Source organism: Candoia aspera, chromosome 1, assembly GCF_035149785.1.
Source record: "Candoia aspera isolate rCanAsp1 chromosome 1, rCanAsp1.hap2, whole genome shotgun sequence".
NCBI lineage: Eukaryota > Metazoa > Chordata > Lepidosauria > Squamata > Boidae > Candoia > Candoia aspera.
Window position 1 is genome coordinate 274810293 of NC_086153.1, and position 21790 is coordinate 274832082.

At 40.2% G+C, this 21790-nt stretch overlaps 1 protein-coding gene across 1 annotated transcript in view; it reads left to right on the forward strand.

Moving 5' to 3' along the window:
• Nucleotides 1–21790, forward strand: part of RAD51B (RAD51 paralog B) — a 395049-nt gene that overhangs the window by 185415 nt on the left and 187844 nt on the right. Inside the window, exon 9 of the mRNA XM_063289801.1 lies at nt 10806–10924. Coding sequence (XP_063145871.1) covers nt 10806–10924 — 119 coding nt within the window. The remainder of the gene's footprint in view (nt 1–10805; nt 10925–21790) is intronic.

The window sequence follows — 21790 nt, forward strand, 5'->3', positions numbered from 1 at the left end:
TTTGGGCCGGTCACTGCCTCTCAGCCCAACTCACCTCACAGGGTTGTTGTGGGGAAAATAGGAGACAGGTGTATTAGGTTATGTTTACTAACAGAGGTATGACTCTCTCTGATGATGATGATGATGATGATGATGAAACCAGTGAAGTACTATACCAACAACACAAGGGGAGTTTAATTGTGACAATTTAATTGTGGCAATTAAACTATACCTGCTTAGACAATACTTGAGCAAAGCAATATTTTTCTAACTCACAAAATGTAATGTCTTAACTAAAGACCAGGATTGCTGTTGCTAAATAAATGGTTTGATATTTTTTATTTTTGGTTGTGGTGGTCAGGGGTTATCTTGGCATAGCTTAACTGGTGTGTGGGTCTAGTTATAAATAACTAGAATAAACTTATGAGTTTTTGTGAATGAGGGGGGAATGGTTTTTCTGCTCCTCTTCCTCCTCCTCCTTCCTATACCTAATACTAATGATTTTCAAGAGGAGAACATGTAAAAATATATATGTCCTCTTTTTGGAAATCTGAAATTTATTTCACAAATATAGTTAAGTTCTACAGTTTTAACTTTCTTTAACAATTAAGAGTGCAACAATTGAATCACACCTGGAAGCACACTGGCAACCACTGCAGCTTGCAGAGCAGAGGTGTCACATGGGCATGCTGAGGCAAGCCCATTACTGCTTGCACCACCACTTTCTGGACCAGTTGAAGCTTCTGAATGGTCTTCAAGGCAGCCTCATGAAGAGCATATTGCAGTAGTCTAGCCATAAGTTAACAAGGGTGTGAGTGACTGTCTGCAGGGCTGAGTGATTCAGGAAAGGGTGCAACTGGTACACCAGATGGAGCTGTGTAAAGGCTCTCTTGGCCACAGCTGCCACTTGCTCTTCATGCAGGAGCTGTGAGCCCAAGAGAGCCCCCACATTACACACCACTCTTAACTGGGAAAATGCAACCTTATCCAGGAGTAAAGATGGAAAATCCCTGGATCTAGGTGGTTTGAACAGCCACAGTCACTTGGTCTTGGTAGGATTGAGCCAGAGCCAATTTCTCCCCATCCAGACCCGCACAGCCTCCAGGCACTGGAACAGGGCTTTGACAGTCTCACTTGGCTACCTGGGGTTGAAAGAAACAGTTGGGTGTCATTGATGATACTGTCCCCAAATGGATGGATGACCTCACCCAGTGGTTTCATGTAGATGGGAGGGGAGACAGCATGGCACCCTGCAGCACCCCACAAAGGAAGAGCTTAGGGATCAACTTCTTCAACCCCACCAACCCCAACTGAAATCAGCCACAAAGGAAGGAATAGAACCACTGTAGTACTGTGGCCCCATCAAACTATCACAAAGCATACAGATGAAATGGAACCCAAGTATGATTGTGTTGTTTTTATTCTAGCACCCAGTCAAGGTGTAAACTTGTACAGTAAGGGCTTTCAAATTGTGGGTTGTGACCCCTTGGTAACTTGGGGGGGGAGGGTCACAAAGTCTTTTCTAATGTTGATGGAGCTCATGCAAAGAGAGTGGGAACACTTTCAAAATTTGTTCCTGCTTTGGGCACACCTGATAGGATCTGGGCAGGACAGCCTGGATTGAGCTTTTAGAGGACTACACCAATGTAGCCATCTGTCAAAACCACCCATCATAGCAGCCAGTGACCTCCAACTGGAGTGTCTATAGAAGTGTACATGTTAGTGAAGTTCAGTATCTTTGTGCATTTTTTTTTACATTTCTAGCCTTTCAAAGTGGAAGTTTTTGTTGAGTGGCAAGTAAAAATGTAAAGATGACTAGCATAACTGGAGAGTTGATAAAGTAAGCTTAAGTCAAGAAAGTGTGAGGACAGTTAAAATTACATATATTTTAATAAGTGGTGTATTTATTTCTTGTCTAACCCTAACCACAATGTAATCATTAGTTTAATTTGGGAGGGAGGAGGAATTTGCACAAATTCATTTATCACTGCAGTTTAGAACCTGCCTGTCATAGGGCAATTAGCATTGAATTATAGGTTTGTAAATTAAAGCAAACAATAAACCAGATTGTTTTTTGTTTGTTTGCCCTTTCCTAGGGCACTATGACATTTATCTATTAATAAGAAATAGTGAAGTTGAATATATGACAGGAAATGGATTTGTGTGCTTGAACACCCTAACCTTCTGTTCTGTTATTCTGATTGTGTAATGAATGTTTTTAAGACCATGAAAGAAGATTGATGGTCTGATTGCAATTCATTTTACATTTGACATAGTAGCATAAGCAGCATATTTAGCTGTCTCTTTCCTTGCCTTTTCCAATATCCTGCCACTGAGACATCTGTTCTTCTGGTATTCAGCACTGGAAGATGGGGCAAAATACCAATCTGTCAACTGCCACTGAGGAGTTGCTCTGTTTCCACCATGGTTCACACTGGGCTTCATTCTGTTTTACTCAACATGTAGGACTGAGGAAGGCTTCTAGTATTTCTTCTATAAATAGGACGTAAGGATTGGTTTTCCTACTACCCTATAAAATGGAAGTTGTTCTACTCTAAAATAATGGCTTTGCACTAAAGCATATGCATAAGGAATTCTACATGTGAGGGCTTATCTGAAAGCAGGTCATAAAAAGAATCCATCAAGCAGTTGTCCATGCTGGTGGTATTATAGCCTGGCACCACAAGGTTTTCCCACTCAGACATAAGGGCAGAATAATTTATTACTTTTTTGTAATCATTGTGCCCTTGGGCTTCAGGTAGGAATATGGCAGACTGAGCAGCTTTGCCCGTGAGCTCCACGGGCAGAACTGGCATCGTGGCAGTTTTTCTGGGCACAGACTGGTTTCTCCTGTAGCCCAGAGTGCTTTTCCAGACCAAGGAAAATGCTTGGAATTGACCCATTTGCCCTCCAGACAGTGAGTTGCAGCCAGGAGATCGTGGATAGCACATGCGATCAACTGGTAAAACTTCCCCGGGAGGCTGGGATTTCACCATTTCCGAGCTGCACTGCAGCCCTTAAAGGGACAGTGAGTCCAGCCACCCCATTTCTTAAACACCCAATTTATTGCTTTTTTTTTTAGTTTCTGTACCCTAAGGGAGGCTTTCTATAGAAAGAAGCGGACTGTCTTGGTGCTTATCGTTATTTCTGGATTTAATTTTTTAATTTTTGGCTTGTTTTCCCATCTAGAAATTAAGGAGGACTGGGAATAAATAATTGCCTTCCTGCTATTATTTTTGTATTTAATTTGAAGGATTGAATATTTCCCTACATGTTGGATTTGTTGTTTTGAATCTTCAGTCTTCTGTTCACTTTCCCTGGGATTGCTTGTTAATGTACTTTCCTTTGTGCCAATTTCACTTGGAACTTTTCTATTAACCTATTAACTCCTATCTGTGTGAGTTAAGTATCTAGGAGGTGCCATAATTTACTTCCTGAAACATGGAAGATTTCAAGGAGGCTTTTTCAGAGTCATGTTGTGAGCCTGAGCAGACTTTCAAAGGGATTTTTTTAGAGTGTTGTCAACCTATTCTGCAAACTATTTGGGACATTGGGGAAGAAATTATTTCCAAGCTGTGTCATCTGGCAAAAGATGTTATGGAGAAAGATGAAGATTTTGACAAGGAGAGAGATTTTTCTACTGACCGCAAGACTGATGTAATGCCAGGCGAAGACTACATTTTGGTACTGAAGGGGTTAAAACGACAGTCTGGATTGCAGATTACGTGGAGAGCTGTTTCTCTATGGGATTGTTATGGCTTTCTGGGAGCCTATTATTGTAATGATTGCCTATTCTGACATACTCAGCCTCACAAGCAGGTTCTTAATGAAAACTGATTTATTGAAAGAATAGTGTGCAAATACAAAGAAAGCTGAGAATGAGCAAAAGCGCGCCAAATACAAACTAAAAACCCTTGCTTCAACCCCGGTTCCGCCCTCGCTCCCGCTTAGCAACCACCCCCCTCCCAGGTGTTAGCAACGGTTGCCTACATCGGCCTGAGAAAGTAACCTTGAAGACATTCCATAACCCAAACATACATTCCACAGTTACAGTAAGGAGATTACAGCCTGGCACGGCTGGAAATCTCCACTCTGCAAACACGTATCAGGAAAGTGACATGCGAAACGTTACGATGTATTCAGAACATTGGAACGATGAACATGACAATTATGGGAGAGAAGAGAATCTGTTTTGTGGGAGTTTTTTTTGTTGTCGTTGAGAAGCTGGAGTTTTTAAGGGGGGCAGTTGGGTTGTTTGATTTTTGCAAGAAAAATGCCTTGGTTGTAATAGGGAGATATGTAAATGCTTTGGTATGCTTTGAGGTGGGGTAAAATTAAGAATGTGTAATTGGATTGATAATGAGACTATTATGACTTCATTTCTCTTTAATGATTTGGATTAAGATTGTTTTGATTTTTCTTAAGGTTTGTTTGATTTGTAAGACTTACAAGGTATTCATAAGGTATAATAATAATTGCTTGGTTTTTAGGTTTAATAGGATTATTAATTATAAAAGTAGACAATTTATATGCTTTTACAATTTGATTTTTATTATAGTGGACAGAAATATATAGAATAGTGGTAGGAAGTAAATAACTAAATAAATGTTTTATGGGGGAGGGAAGTTGATTTAGAAATATATATATATATATATATATATATATATATATATATATATATTATATAAGGGGAAGGAGCAATTGCATTAGTGATTTGTGTATGTGCTAATGGAAGGATTTATAGAAATAATGTGATCTTGGTTTGATATAGAATAAGGGATTGATTATGGAAATTGCTGTATATTCTTCCTGTTGAAAGTCGGAAGTCACCTTTCAGTGTAATCTTCAAAAATTCTTTTTTCTTGTGTTTCTCACTTTTTTAGTTTTTCTTTTTTTCTTTTTGTACTTTTTTGTTCTTTTGTAGTTTTTATCTTTGCTTTAAACTCAATAAAATTCTTTAAAACATCATTGTGCCCTTGAACCTACTTGTTTACGAAGGGTACCTGTTGACATCATTGGGTGTGTAGTGGAATGTGTCATAGAGTTAAGAGTAATGATCTATTTCCTCTATTTCTGTGCTGTAGATTAACAATTTCCTAATGATTTTGTGTTCATGTTACAATTTCTATGTGAGAGATGATAAACAATGTAGAAACAGGAACTTCAGAAAGTTTGTCATGACTTGAATAATAACCCCTTGATTTTCTGATGAGACAGACTATCCCTTACATACAAATGAATAATGCCTATTCATTTAATGATGTAATGGAAAGTCTGTAGTACCTGTTGAGTGGGAAAGTTTTCATGATTGTGAGCTTTTTCTTTTTGAGCAATTTGAATGGAGGAACACATATGGTGAAAAGTGAAGAGCCCTTCTGAAGTAGCAGGTAGCTAGAGATTTAAGCATGCACAAGAATCACTCAAAGAGCAACCCAGCAAGCCTTGGCTTTTGTAGTTGTTTAATGAAATTGCTTATTTATTAAATAATTTATTTACTGAGCCAAACTGTGTTTATTGGGCACAATCATGTTGTAAGCAGCTGGTGTTGAGCTACTAGTTCATATCTTGGTAGATTATCATCTACATACATAAAAAATGCTAAAATGGAATAGAGAGCCAGTTTGGTGCAGTGATCAAAGGCACCAGGCTAGAAACTGGGAGACTTTGAGTTCTAGTCCTGCCTGGACAAGTCACCAGGAGTCAAGACTGACTCAAAGGAAGGGAGGGAGGGTGGAAGGAAGGAAATACCTAAAGTGGAATTTTCCTACCTAAATTTATTTATTTATTTATCAAATTTTATCACCGCCCATCTCCCCCCCCAAGGAGGGACTCTGGGCGGTAAATTAATTAAATAATTGAAGCTAAAGTAATTGAAGCTTTTCTCATAGCTTTAGACAATTACTTTGTCATGAACTTAAGTACTGAAGAACAGAAACTTCACGCTTTCATCTTAGGATCATTTCAAATCCAATCTTAGCCATAGAAATTCACTTGGTGACTTGGTGAATTCCTGTCCCTCAGACCAAGCTATTTCAGAGGGCTGCTGCTGTGGGGATAAAATGAAGTGTGATCCTCGTGAGAGCTGTCTTCTGCTCTTGGAAGAAGTCATGATATAAATCTAACAAAATAAATATAAACAATTCCAGATAGGACAAAATGTCTACGCAAGGTTTCTTCAGTGCAGAGAAATGGATTAGCCATGATAAAATGCAAAGGAAAAATGATTATTTCTTTCTGTGTACAGTATAATAATCATAGATCTTATTATAAGAGTTTGAATTTTTTTTCTAACACATATTACTGTTCTCTGCACTTTAATGGAACACACTGGTGCAAGCTTGGTTCTTTTTGATATGATATGAAAATTATGATAAATAAGAATTAGTACATGGGTACCAATACTTTAAAATACTGTTACAGACAGTATAAGCAGCTGTCTATAACAAACATAATTATATTACATACTGGATGGCGGCTGAGAACCGATGCTGACTGCTGGTCTAAGGGGGAGACCTCCTGGTGTCTTTCAGACACCTGCCTCCAGAGCCTACCTTGCTGGATGATGACCTTGGGTTTCCTGGGGTCTCCCGGCCCCCATGTCTGATGTGTTCATGTTGGGGCCAGATGGAGCAGCAAGGACAGCAAGAGGCAAGCCTCAACATCTTGGGACTCTTTTCCAGACCCCTGCCTTGCCAGACAGTAACTTTGGGGGGACTTCATGGGGTCTCCTGGCCCTCATGCCTGGTGTGTTTCGGCTGGGGGCTGGTGAGGTCAGATGGAGTCCTTGGAGCAGCTGGGATGGCATGCGGTGCGGTGAGCCCCAGTGGTGTGGAGCAGCAAGTCCCATCTCCTGAGGGATCTCCTGAGCCCCAGCTCCTGTGGTGGGGGACTGAGTGAGCTGGTGCCCCCCCCCCCAGTGTGAGGAGCCTAGTGCCACGGGGGAGAAAAGGGGTGTGGCCCGGAACGCTGAGCAACGCAGCATGGCAAGCCCAGGCCATATGGAGCAGTGAGTCCTGACGACTGAGCGGCCTGAGCATCCCGGCAAGTCCCATCCCCAACCTGCCTAGAGAGGGCAAAGAGGTACTAGGGTCCCTCCAGTGTGGTGAATGGGGTACTCCCTCCTGGGTGTGAGAGATGAGGGAGGGAGTCCGGGAGTGGATGCTTGTTTGCGAGGACACTCACCCTTTGAGTGAGAGACTGGGGTGAGAAACAGTAGATGCAGTGCCCCCTGTCGACCAGTGAGAGAGGAAGAGGAAGGGGGCACAGTGGGTGTGGGTGATGGTTGGGCTCTAACAGAGCTGAGAGTGCGAGCTGGCATGCTGGGGGGCCCACCATCTCCCTCTGGTTGACTGGTTGTGTATGGGGATGCATGAGTGAATGGAGGGACCCCTAACCAGGGATTCCAGAGGTCTAGGATTGGGGGGAAATGGATTTGGAAACTCTGGGGGCTTTAGGGCAGGCCATGTTATTCAGGTGGTGATGGGCCAGGGATGCTATGATGGGAGACAGAGGACTGGCCATCTTTGGGGAAGACGCCCCCGGTGCTTGATACCTATGGCATGTTCTGGCCTTCTGTGCTCAGACCCAAGCCCTGGACAGCAGAGTGTGGGTGCCCTGATCTCTGGCTGTTGCTCCTAATGCCAGGTCGGTCAACAAGGCCCCCCTCATATGTGATTTTATCACTGAGGAGGGGGCAGACCTGGCGTCTATTACTGAGACCTGGCTGGACCTGGAAGGAGGGGTGCCCCTCTTGGAGATGTGCCTGGCCAGATTTATGGTATGGCACCAGCCGAGATGCCAGGGCAGAGGGGAAGGGGTGGCTGTTGTCATCCAGGAATCTCTAGTGGCTTTCAGGGGAACTGCTCCACAAGTGGCCGGTTGTGAGACCCTGTTCTTCAAGTTGGGTTCCCGAGAACAGTTGGGAGTGTTGCTACTGTACCACCCTCCCTGCTGCGTAGCAACCTTCCTGCCTAAGCTACTGGAGGCCATCTTGGGGTAGGCAGTGGAGTTTCCCAGACTTATGGTTCTGGGGGACTTCAACCTGCCATCCCTGGGGTGTACCTTGGAGATGGCTTCGGAGTTCATGGCTATCATAGCGGCCATGGGCCTGTCCCAGATTATTCGGGACCCAACTCGGGACAGCAGCCTCACCCAAGACTTGGTTTTCTTGTCAGAGCAGTGGCAATGCGATCTGAAGGGAGAATTACATTTGTCCCCTCTGTCATGGTCAGATCATGCCCTGGTGGCCTTGAGTTTCTCTTAAGCTGCCTCCCACCACAGGGAGGCAGGACGCATTCAATTGGTCTGCCCTTGGTGACTGATGGACCCGATGGGGTTTCAGAGGGAGCTGGGAGTTATACCCGAGGATCTGCTGCACAGTCCAGCAGAGGACCTGGCTGCTGCCTGGAATAGGGAGGCAGCAGGGGCCATGGACAGGATCGCGCCTGTGCGACCTCTCTTGTCCCATCAAACCCAACACTCCATGTGGTTTATGGAGGAGTTGCAGGTTCTGAAGAAAATTAAGAGACATCTAGAGTGCTGTTGGAGGAAACAAAGACCGAACCCGACCGAACACAAGCTAGAGCTGCTATTAAGGCCTATATTGTGGTGATAAGAATGGTAAAACGTCAATATTTCCGCTCTTATTGCATCTGCAGAATGCCACCCAATGGCCCAGTTTAAGGTCATCCAATCCCTTTTGGGAAAGGTGGGCCCAGTGAACCACCTTCAGGGCCATGCAGAGGAATTTTCTGGGCATCTGCAGGATAAAATCACTCTGATCCATTCCAAGTTGGACTCCAAGCATGAGGCATGGTCTGTGGAGATGTACTGGGCATGTACTTACCTGGTTATTTGGGAATGGTTTGATCCTGTTGGGCCTGAGGAAGTCGATATGGTCCTCTGGACTGTAAATGCCACCACATATCAATTAGATCCATGGCCCTCCTGTCAGGTGAAGGCAGCTCGGCAGGTGACGTTTGGTTGGGTCCTGTCGATGGTAAATATATCCTTGGGAGAGGTGGTATTCCCAGCTGCCTTTAAGGAGGTCCTGGTGCACCCCCTCCTCAAGAAACCATTGCTGGACCCTACTGGTACCCAATGCAGTAGGGTACTTTTTAGGGAAGGTGGTTGAGAAAGTGGTGGTGTTGCAGCTCCAGAGGATTCTGGATGAAACGGATTATCTAGACCCCTTCCAGTCAGGTTTCAGGCCCAGATATGGGACAGAAACAGCATTGGTTGCACTTATGGATGATCTCTGGTGGGAGTGGGATGGGGGCAGTGCATCCATCCTTGCTCTTCTTGACCTCTCAGCAGCTTTTGATACTGTTGACCATGGTATCCTTTTGGGGCAATTCAGGGAGTTGGGGGTGAACGGTGTGGTTTTGCACTGGTTCGCTTCCTTCCTCTGGGGCTGGTCCCAATCGGTGGAGATAGGGAGCGAGAGATCCGACCCACAGCCCCTCCTTTGTGGGGTGTCACAGGGTTCGGTACTGTCTCCACTCTTCTTCAACATCTACATGAAACCACTGGGTGAGATCATCCGTCACCACGGGATGAGGTATCATCAGTATGCTGATGATACCCAATTGTACATCTCCATCCCGGGTGATGTAAGTGATGCTGTGACCACTCTCTCTCGGTGACGGGGGGGCTGTGGGGGTCTGGATGGGGAACAACAGGCTTCAGCTGAACCCTGGTAAGACGGAGTGGCTGTGGGTTAATCATTCCTCTGTATCAGGAAACTTACCATCTTTAGCTCTGGATGGGGTCACAGTCCCCAAACAGACCCAGTGCAGAATCTGGGGGTTCTCCTGGACTCACAACTCCTGCTCGAAGAGCAGGTGACAGTCGTGGCCAGGAGGGCCTTTGCTCAACTTCATGTTGTGCACCAGTTACGGCCTTTCCTGGATCGTGAGGCCCTCTGGTCAGTCACTCATGCCATCTCCTGTATAGACTATTGCAATGTGCTCTACATGGGGCTACCCTTGAAGAGTATCTGGGAGCTATAGCTGGTCCAGTATGCAGCCGCACAGGCAATTTTAGGTGCCCCAAGATTGGCACATGGAACACCTTTGCTGCGCGAGCTGCATTGGGTACCAGTTTGCTTCCAGGTCCAATTCAAGGTGTTGGTCATCACCTTTAAAGCCCTACATGGCATGGGTCCAGGTTACCTGAGGGACCGTCTCATCCTCATTATATTGACCTGTCCCACCCAGTCATGCAGAGAGGGCATGTTATGGACCTGTCTACAAGAGAATGCCATCTGGCAGGGCCCAGGAAGCGGGTCTTCTCTGCAGTGGCTCCTGCCCTTTGGAACATTCTTCCCACAGGGGTGAGGCAGGCCCCCTCTTTCCTGACTTCCAGAAAAAGTTGAAGACCTGGCTCTGCCACCTCAGTTGGGGCGGGAAGAGGAGTAGTCATTCCTGGGGATGGCTGGTGCCCTAAAATGGTCCTCATATATACATGAATTGATTTAGAACTTTTTAATGCCATCTGGATTCTATTTTATATTTATAGTTTGTATTTATATTTTATATATTAATTGTGGTTTTATTGTATTTTAATTTTTTAACTTTATTGTAAACCACCCAGAGTCCCTCTTTCAGGGGGCGATGGGTGGTGGCAAAATTTGATTGATTGATAGATAGATAGATAGATAGATAGATAGATAGATAGATAGATAGATAGATAGATCTATTGTATATCTCCTTTTTTAGTTCATCATTGTAGGATTATTTTTAAAAATCATAGATTAAAACTGAATTTATCTTAACTTCAGTTTCAAGAACATAACATTAATTTTTCTAATCATTTTTTTATTCTAGGACCTTCTAGAAATGGAGATGGGGAATCTGGCTACGTGACTGCAGCGTTGGGGAACACATGGAGTCATTGTGTCAATACAAGACTCATTTTACAGTTTTTTGATTCAAAGACAAGACAGGTGAGGAGCCAGAGGATGCATATTATTCCTATAGTCAAATCTCATAAATTATATTGTCAAATTGGCCTGTTTTGCTCAGAGAAAATACTCTGGACTGCAATTCACATTTGAAAGTTGGAAGCAGAGAGGTTAGCTAAATGAAAAAATCTTGCCTCCACTTTCTTCTCTCTCAGAGTGAAATCCGTTGCTGGAACATTAATTTCAGAGTCCAGGTCTCCAGTTTTTCTATGAAAGAGAAGCAGCTGGAATCAGAGCTAAGTGCATGATCTCTAGATACAACTTTTGGGACTGATAACTGGTGGCACTTCTTCCTAGTGTTGAAGGAGAACTAGTGCATATGAGCTGATACTTGTTGCATAGAGTTTGAGGTATTTTGACAGCAACATCCATGTTTTGCCCACCAGCATTTGAATATGGGGAAAATGTGGATTCCTTTCCATTCTAGGTATCTCAGAGGTAAACAATTTAACTGCCTGGATTCTGGAATAGTTCATTTTTTTTCTCACACTTAAAAAAAAATCTGGTCTTTATTTAGCACTTTAGAATTTAGCTTATAGTCTGGAAGCTAGCTTGCTTGCTTGCTTGCTTGCTTGCTTGCTTGCTTGCTCCCTCCCTCCCTCCCTCCTTGAATTTTGATTTGTTTGGTTTTTTTAACTGTCTTTGCTGGATTATCTCTATACCATGGGATTGCAGTAGCCTTTTTTTGCCAGTGGATTTCCTTTCCTGTTCCCCATCCCCAGAATATCCACATGTGTGCAGAGTATATTTCAGAGTGCAGTAGAGGCTTCACGACTGAGAGGGAATCAATTTCTTGGGATATACTATTCCATCAGCTGACAGGCACCATTGGATTTCATTCTTTCCTTTAGTATGATACAGTAATTGTAGGAATTGATTTATCTTGTTTTTTGTAATATTATGTCAAACATCTGTTTTACATTTTAAAAAGCCAGTGTTTGTTTCTTTACATATTAGTGACTCAGGTTTTATCATCTCCATCTGCAAACAGAGCTTTCCCTTTCCTCCCATAGTAAACAACTCCCAGGAATTAAAATACATCCAACATTTCAGTTTTAAGATCTTGTGATTTTCATTTGAAAATTTTTGACGATATTTTAATTTTTAAATGCTTGTGTTTGTGTGTGTATAAATATGTGTAATTATAATGTATTTTTAAAGAGAATTATGAACATATTTTTCCAGCAAGGCATTATTTAATTTATTTTGATATATGTGGATTAAACCTCATGGAAAATGAGTATTTTTTTTTAAGTGTCCAGTCTTTAGTTCCAATTTTTCTTCAAACTGTCTAGGTGCATTGTGGATTATTATGCATAGTAAATTTGGTGACACACACTATCATGACCCTTTGGTAAAGAGCACAAATTTAATTCTGCAATAAAAATATTGTTATGATACTGGTTGATTTTAGATCACCGTTGAATCTGCTTTAAGGATGGCAAGGGAAAGATAAGGAGAGGACTGACATTAAATGCAGTGCCTATTTCTGTTTGTCTGCAATTTACAAGCAAGAATTGTCAAAATATCCCCCTCTTTATATTGATATAGATATGAATTGAATGGAGATTTAATCATCTTAAAAGTTTAATTACTGAATGTTTTCTTTTCTTACCAGTGTAACTTAATATTAGGCAAAATATTTTGGGTTAAAGCAAAACATGTAAGTCCTACTGTACTGAAGAGCCAAAGGAGATAAAGCATATCTATAAGGCCCTGTATTTAGGCCCCATCCCTTTGGTTGTTCAGTTTCTCACTCTTTACAAGTTAAAGTATATCTTCTGAATGGAGAGCTGTTTCTATCCGGGGAGGCCACCAATGTGATTCCAACCCTGATTTCCAGAGTCCTAAGCTGGGCAGGGGCTGACACAGATGCAGAAGGGGTTGGGAGAAGTCACACAGTCTAAACATACTGCATCCATGTTGCCTTTTCATCTAAGTAATATAAAAATCAGAGGATTGTCCCTTATTGTCCCAGGAGTTATAGCCCAGCAATTTACCACTCTAGCTAAATACTGAGCCCTGTTAAAGCAAGCAACAGATTCCCTGGTGTACCGATGCCAGACATAACTTTCCGGTGCCCTTGGTTACAGACCAGCTGGTTTTGCTGTTGTCTGATTAGTGCCATATAAATAGCATTCCAGCATTCCATGACAAAACTATAATTTTGAATGGTGGTAGCAGGAGAATGGCTTATATTAAATATTAAAAGGAGGAATGTTCATCTGAGTCTTTTAAATTCTGAAAAACTTAATAATAATAATAATTAGAAAGAAAATACTACACTTACTGAGTTTTCAACTGTTTACTCCATTTATGTTATTCTACTGAAGCCAAAATCTGGGGAGAAATATATGCAATCAGTAATTTTTGAATGAACAAACCAGTGGTCGCAGGTGCAGCTTACAGATCCAAGATAAGAATGGGAGAAGAGATAAAAGCATTCGGTCTAATGTTTGCAAAAAGGCATAATGTTTCTGTCTTCCAATTTTTATAACTTGATTTTTGTTAATATAAATATATAATTAGTATACTAATTAATATAAAAACATTTATATTAGTATAAATTCAAAAGCAAGAAGACCAAGAATCACAGCTCACCTGTGCCCCATATAAATGAGCATACAGAATGGAGAGGTAGAATTTACCAATGATTTTTTAATGAGTATGTATTCTTGCACTGTATCATAGAACAAACTCTAGCTGTAATGGGCAGTTGAAGCTGTATAATAACTATGTAAATAACGATATAAAGAGTATTTTAAAGAGTTGCTTGGGATTCTGAAAAACAGTTTGAGTACTGCTGGAAGGTGCTTTGAATAAGACTGGAATGTAACAAAAGTCTTTGGAACTTAAAGATAAGAAAAGATTACTTTAGAAACACTAATATGGGGTATACAGAAAATGAGTTTTACTGTGCAGGAAAAGAATCCTGCATGAGTACAGTCTGGATAGTGGTGACAGATTTGTGAGCATTTGCCAGAAAACATTTGGATCAGCTGTATAAAACTGAGATAATGCCAGTCCAGCTAATGATTCCTACCTTTCTTTAACACAATGATTTCAGCTTATTTTCAGGAGTCTCAGACAGGTGCTAAGTGTGCACCTTACATGTGGCCCTCTGAAGTATTCCCCAATCCACCTAGTTTTGGCTCTTCTGAAAATTTGATAAACACCCATTCCATCCAACCTCTGGTCATTTATAAAGTTGTTGAATATTACCAGCGGTGAAGATGGAGCTCAGGTTGATGCAATAAATAATGAAGTCGGAGGAGATGGGCGGTGACAAATTCAATAAATAAATAAATAAATATTTAAGAGTATATTGTTTTGTACTTCTATTTTTTTTTGAGCAAAGAACATTTCATGATTTTTCTTGCCAGCTAGGTACACAAACTCATACTTGTTTCTTATTTGCTGGTTATATGCACACTATTCAAAAATTTCCTTTGTTTTTTCTTGCTATATGCATCCACAAGCAGAACATTGATGGCATAATAATAAACAAGTTATGTAATACAGATGATGTAGTTTTATCAACAAATAACAAGTAAAGTTTACAGATTTTACTGAATCAAGTATACCAACTGAGTAAATCTTATGGGCTAAATATAAATCAGATGAAAACAAAAATAATGGCTTCAGTAAAAATAAAATCCCTGAACCAAATATTATGCTAGCAGGAAAGTAAAAGCAGAGGATAAAACAATATAAATACTTGGATTATATTTTAAATGATAGATTGGAGCATGCAGTGGAAAAAAGGAAGCAGGACTGAACAGACAAGAGTAGCTTTGGGACAAATAAACTTGTTTTCTGTTGGAACTTAAAACTTGAACTTAGTTGGCAGACTTTATTCTGTGATGTCTTGCAAATTGTTTTGTAGAAGCATAGACAATGACCCAAATGATAATCAGGAGAACAGAATCCTTTGAAATGTGGATTTCTAGATGGTTACTTAAAATATAATTGAGTGAATGTATATAAAATGAACAGTCCTCTGCAGAGTGGACAGAGGTACAGAAATTGTATATATCATCAAGAAAAAGAAATAAGAATAATGAGGATACATTATATGAAACCAACACCCCCACCCCACTATTTCAGTCAATTATACAAGGAAAGATTTGTGGGAATTGCAGTGCTGGAAGATAATACTAGCTGAAAAATCTATTCATATGGCTTGACAAAAATACGAAGTCTTTGATTTAAACAGTCACACAAAAAGAACAGTTAGAAGTGCTGGGCACCTGAGATAGAAGGCACTAAAAGAAAAAAAATAAAAATGTAAATGATTTCCACTTTGGGTTCCTCTGAAAGTGAATTAAAGGGTTTTTCTCCAGAGAAATCCAAGGCAGGTGAATATTAGCAGGAATGATGTTTCTATCATATTTTTCCTTCAAAAACAAGACAACAAAAAATGGTCAAGGGGCCATATTTACTTTGAGGTGTGTGCAGTGAAATTGCCCAAGAAGCTTGGAAAAGAGAAGAAGCTTCTTTGCAGTCAGCCCAGAGCTCTTGTCAGTACACAGGACTTTTTAAAAAAGTGGTAAAAATCCCTCAGATGCGTCATATATTTTGAAAAGGACTTGCAAGCCTTGTCTACTCCAGGGTGATAAACTGACCCACCAAAGCAGGCAGTAAAACAAAGAGGAATCTTGGAGGTCAGCCCATCCCTAAGTGTGATCTCCAGTTTTTCCTTTATGAATACTATTGGGTATATAAAAAGAAGCAATATAGTAATAAACCCTTTTGACATTGGATGAAAGGATTATCTGTCCTGTAGCTTAAGTCTTTCTATTAGTTTCTAAGCCTTTAACCTACCCCAATCCAAAATTGGACAGATTAATTGGACAGGGTTTTTGAACAAGGGCAGGAAGATGTGCTAGCCCATCTCCTCTCAATAAATAGAGTAATCAAGTGCCTGCTTGATTACTTACTAATTTGAGATAGTTGTATGTAATAAAGGACAACATGGTGGCTTCTTATTAGCTTCTTACTTGTAGTCATCACTGAGGCCTAAATACTTCCAAACAATTTTCCCTCTCTGATTTACACAACTCTGGATATTAATGGCTAATTAAGCCAGAAATCTGTGAAGAAACCCAAAATTTTTCCTCCCCTTCTCCTTAGAAAGAAATTCTCCTCAGAATAAGAGGAATGTTGCTTCAACTATTTTTGCACTGAAGAAAGAGAGAAGCTAGAAAGCTGGGTTCTACCACTAAATTACCGTTCTCCAATCCGGGGGCCCTCCATGAACTTCCAGAATGCTCAGCTGGGGAATTCTGGGAGTTGGGATTCACACATTTGATGGGCTATGCGAGTTGGAAAAGAGTATGCTAAACTATTGCTAGAGACCCTTGTGCACAATTCATGTAGCAGCTGTTTTTCAAAAGGCAGCCCACTTTTGTGTGGGATGCATGTGCAAATCAAACACTGTCAGATCATTAAGGAACACCTGGATTTATGTCCTACTCCTTTCTAGGAGCTTTTAGAGAGGAAGAATATTTATTTTAGTGTCTCTTTGATATTACTCCATTAGCACTTAGATATCTCTGATGAGTGCCTTGTAATAAATGAATTAGAAACTACACAAAATAAATAAAATAAAACAATAAAATAAAATGACATTATACATCATAGATTCAATTTTTCAATTATTTTTATTAATGTTGTTTGCAGTTTATATCACTGAAGGTACTGAGACACTAGTTTTGGTAGGCATTACAATACTTTATCCCCAATAGAAAAATAATATGTTTTATTTTATTCAGAACATTTAGACTTGATTTCAAAATGCAATGTATTTTCAAGAGTACATTTAAAACATAACAATTAAAACATAAGCATATAAACCATAAAATTTAATACATAAGTATCAAAAATAATGTTTCAGAATTTTAAATAAAATTAAATATACAGACCCTTTCCTGTCTGTCAGCCTAGTTTAGGATGAAGACTTCCACCTTTGCTGTGAGGTGGTTGACAAGAAGATGACTTGTGCTAAAAGTTTCTTCATTCTTCTGGACCTTAGTGGTGATTTCATTCACTATGAACTTCTGGACTGCCTTGATTGGTGGTATTAAATTGAACTAGTGCCAATCAATAATTTCAAAACCAATAGTACTGAGGACCATTGACTTTGTCCTTGCCAGTAATTCATGTTTTTATAGGGATTCACCTATTCAAAGTCTACATGAAACTGTAGTGAGGTCATCCAGATATTTACTAGGAAGGTATTAAAAGTACTGACAGATATGAAGGACTGGACAAATCAAGATATAAGCATTGTTGTTTGGAAACAGTGTCTTCAGTGGGGTTGTGTTTCCTTTAAAAACAAGTCTGTAAGTCTGGGAATGCTCTTCTGTTTTTCTTGTAGGTGCTATGGAATTAGCTGCAAGGAACACCTTTTTACAGCTTTTGATAGTTCACCAGCTATAATATTGTTATTGTTCTTGACTCACATATCTCCAAATAAGATTGCTACCCTCAAAAACCATTGGGGAACTTCATTTGGTGCCAGATGTGGCAGCTAGATTTGTTTCTGTCTTCCAGTCAGCTGTATTCCTTTTTTTTTAAATGTAGGTTGTTTTCTTTTTTATTTTTTTAATTGTAAGCTGCCCAGAGTTGCTGTGGAGTCAGGCAGCCTCAAAATTAAAATGCTATTACTTCTACTACAACTACTACTACTACTACTACTACTACTACTAATAATAATAATAATAATAATAGATTGTTGGTATTACCTCATTGTTTTGGTAATAGCCTTTTAAAAAAATTGTACTTAGCTGCCAGTTTGTTTTGAGGTTCAGTAGAAGATACCCTTAATCCTAAATGGTTCAGCATTTGGCACCTTTGAAATGTTACTTCTCACATACTCTGATGGTCCATTAATTTCAGATCTCCCAGGTTCATGAAAGTAGGTGTGTAGCTGCAAATTATAGATCAGGGATTAGGTTTTTAAACTGTAATTTCCACAGTTCCTTGCTAGAGGTGATGCTGGCTGAGGATTATGAGAGTTAGAACTCAAAGCATCTAGAGGGCAGCTGCAACCTGTGGATTGCACATTGTCCCTTGTTCCCCATTGCGTCCCCCCAAAACCCATAGAGAAGGTCGGGCCAAACATTTTTTACCCTTCTTTGGTTTTTGGGATTTTGGAGGAGTTTATGGGGTACTAGGAATGCCTTAAACCCATGCAAATCTACAGGCTTCTATAGTGCCCCTTAAAAACTTTGACAACTTAAACCTAATTAGGCTGATTATTTCTGTTGGGAAAGGGGGCTGTATGGTGCAAAATGGGAGCATCCATCCTCTACAAAACTTGAAGCACTAATTTTGACCCTTAAATGCCATCAGGTCCAATATATGTAGGTACTGGACACTCATCAGTGGGCAGGGCCAAGTCAAAATACTTCTGGCCCTGTTCTCTGTAGCCTCTAGACAGGGCAGAAGGAAGGACTGAGGCTATAAGAGGTTACCCATCTTTGGTGTAGAGCCTTATCAGTGGTGGATCCCTGTAAAATACTGTGCAGATAGAGATTTGTCAGGTCTTATAATTTAGGGATAGACAATGTATTCATAAGTTCTTCCTGTCTCTGGAAATAGGAATTAAAATTGTGTGGCATCCAATATTGATGGTAGCGTAATTCAGATGTTTGGGTGGTTTATCCAGCAGCTTATATAGTTACAAAAGAATGTGAGGAACAGAAAGAAGTCATGTGTCATCCTGTAGGTCAAAGGCTAAGAGCAAGAACAAGTCCTCAGCCTCACTGACTGAGCACATCCTAGAAAACATCAAAGCCAGAACACATGTTTATCTCCTTAGCCCATCCTGGCAAGATAGCAAAATAAATAAATAAATAAATTATAGTTTGTTAAAAACTGCAGAAAGGTTTGAGAGAACCAGTGGCATTGCACACATTCCTGGTAATTATCCAGCAAAAGTTCTAAGGTTATTTTCATTTTATAACTAGGCCTGAGTTTAGACTGGAACGGAGATAATCAATTTAACCTGAGAATGCCTGGTACTGAAAAGCTGTCATCTTTTCTGTCTATTGCCTTGTATAGAAAGGGACCACCTAATCATTATCTGTAATGATTGAGTCCAAAATTGTTTTCCATTAATGATCTCCCTGTTAAAAGGCAGTAGGGCCTATTCCTTGCCTCAAAAAAATACTAGGTAGCATATCCTGCTGTCTTTGATCTAAAGTACTGTATCTTTAGTTATAATTTCTTGTTAAAAGGACTACACAGTACTGTTAAAAAAGAAGAACAGGTTATTTATTTATTAGAATTTGGCTTGGTACAGTGTTTGCTTCCTCATCAATACTTACAGTCACTGTCTGACATAAATATATATTGACAAATGAGAAACCCCCACCCCCTTTTTGTTCTGTGCTGTTGGGAATACTTGGCTTGAATTCATTTACTTATCTTTGCCTTTTAATGTATTCCATTCAGGCTCAGTAATGTGTGTGTTTTTACATTGCAGAGTTAATTTTTTTATAATCATACAGAATGAGGGTATGACTGAATTTTGGAAAACATTTTGTTCTAAGTTAAAATCATTTTGCAGGCAGTCCTGTGGGTAAAAATATTTGTACTGCGGTTTAGTGCTTGGATAATTTTCTTGCCTGGAATCTAGGGCCCACTAACTTCTACTTCAGAGTGTTATTAATATAGGTTAGAGATGCATATATGTGTATGACAGAATTTCCATTATCCCTCATGAAGAAGTGAAATGGAGAACTGCTAATACGTTGTGTTTTTTTGCCTATTCCCGTAAATGTCAACCTATCATCACATGAAAATTGCCAGGAACTTACAGGTTGAGGGGAAAAAAATGAAGAATTGCATACTAAAATTTGTGAGCTAAAAGACAAAAACAAAAACACACAACAAATGGAGTGTAACACTTATGAAGACAGGACCAAAAAAGCCTTAGAGAACAGGTATCCATATTTTTATATTTAATCATACACAATACAAACAAAATTGTATTGTAATAGTATTTAATAATCATGAACTGAAGAGTATGCAGTTCTTCTGACCACCAGCCAAATCCATAATGACCTAAGAATAATACTTCTGGACTACAGACCAGATAATGCAAGATTCTTACTTGGTACTCTGGCTGTAAGAACTTTTGCACATGAAAAAGACATGATAACCAATCAGAAGCAGAGGGTGAAGTTGGATTGATAAAGTTGGAGAATAGGATGGCACATGTCCTTTGAGTCTTCATAAAGTATCATACGCCTTGCTAGCGCTGCATCTGTCTTTCCCTACCTGTCATTCTCCTGGTGGGTTTGGTCTTTAATTCCCAGAATTCCCTGTCAGGATGAGCATAGTACTGCATCCAGGCTGGCTGAATTATTGTTGTTTATTCGTTTAGTCGCTTCCGACTCTTCGTGACTTCATGGACCAGCCCACGCCAGAGCTTCCTGTCGGTTGTCAACACCCCCAGCTCCCCCAGGGACGAGTCCGTCACCTCTAGAATATCATCCATCCATCTTGCCCTTGGTCGGCCCCTCTTCCTTTTGCCTTCCACTCTCCCTACCATCAGCATCTTCTCCAGGGTGTCCTGTCTTCTCATTATGTGGCCAAAGTATTTCAGTTTTGCCTTTAATATCATTCCCTCAAGTGAGCAGTCTGGCTTTATTTCCTGGAGGATGGACTGGTTGGATCTTCTTGCAGTCCAAGGCACTCTCAGAATTTTCCTCCAACACCACAGTTCAAAAGCATCGATCTTCCTTCGCTCAGCCTTCCTTATGGTCCAGCTCTCGCAGCCATATGTTACTAGGCTGAATTATACTGTTAGATAATTTGGCTGCATTCTGAACGCCAAGGCAATTGCATTATATAAAATATCACCATTATAAAGTCCTTGCAGAGTTAAGAAGTTAGTATTAGAAAAGAGCATTCTCAGTCAAAAATAACTGTAATCTTTCTTGCAGTCTATACTGCATGTTAAATTGAAGGAAGGTCAACAAACAAGGCAAAAAAAAATGTCATTTTTTTGGCAAGGAGAAGCATTTCAGCAAGTTACGTTTGTTCATGTTGCTGTTCTTTATTCTGATCCCTACTTGAAGTGCATCTGGGTGGGATGTATACTAAAGCACAAATGCAACCTATGTACTATTTTTATAATTAGGTTGGATTTATGGCCCACATCTCATAAAGTGCCCCAAACCGCCATTGTCTGCTGTTCTATAAAACCAGGGAGAGAGAAAATCCCTTCCCAAGCAGCTTCAGTTGGTCAGGGTTTTCTCACAGGGTGGGGAGAAGTATGATACATTTAGATTGCTCTATAAATGGTTTTATTGAATTGTGACCCATTAACCTGGTTTTAATTAAATGCTTTTGTTAAATGTACTTCTCTTCAGAGGGCTACATTTCTCAATTGCAGCATGCAAAGGTAAGTATGTGGTTTTCTTATTTGGGGACAAATTCTGACATGGTCTTCCCAGGTTAACAATCCTAGACCACAAATATCTTTTCAGTATATTATCCAGAATATACTATATATTGTGAGTCTTGCCATAATGTATCTTAGTCTTACATGGTATCTATAAGCCCCCTGAAAATCACCATATCTGATTTCCACAGAACAAAAACCAGACAAATACAAATGAGAAAACAATTCTTTCAGCCATATGGTGACAGTTAATTTATCTTCTTGATGCAGCAGTTAGAGAGAAAAAATATCCAAGACCACATCATTCACCTTCTTTCATATAATGGAAGCTTAGTTGGGTTAGATGAAACCAATGCTAATTAGCTAATCTTTTCTTTCATTGCTCATTATTTGTTTGAGATAGAAACCCAGTTGGTGATTTCTATTGCAGT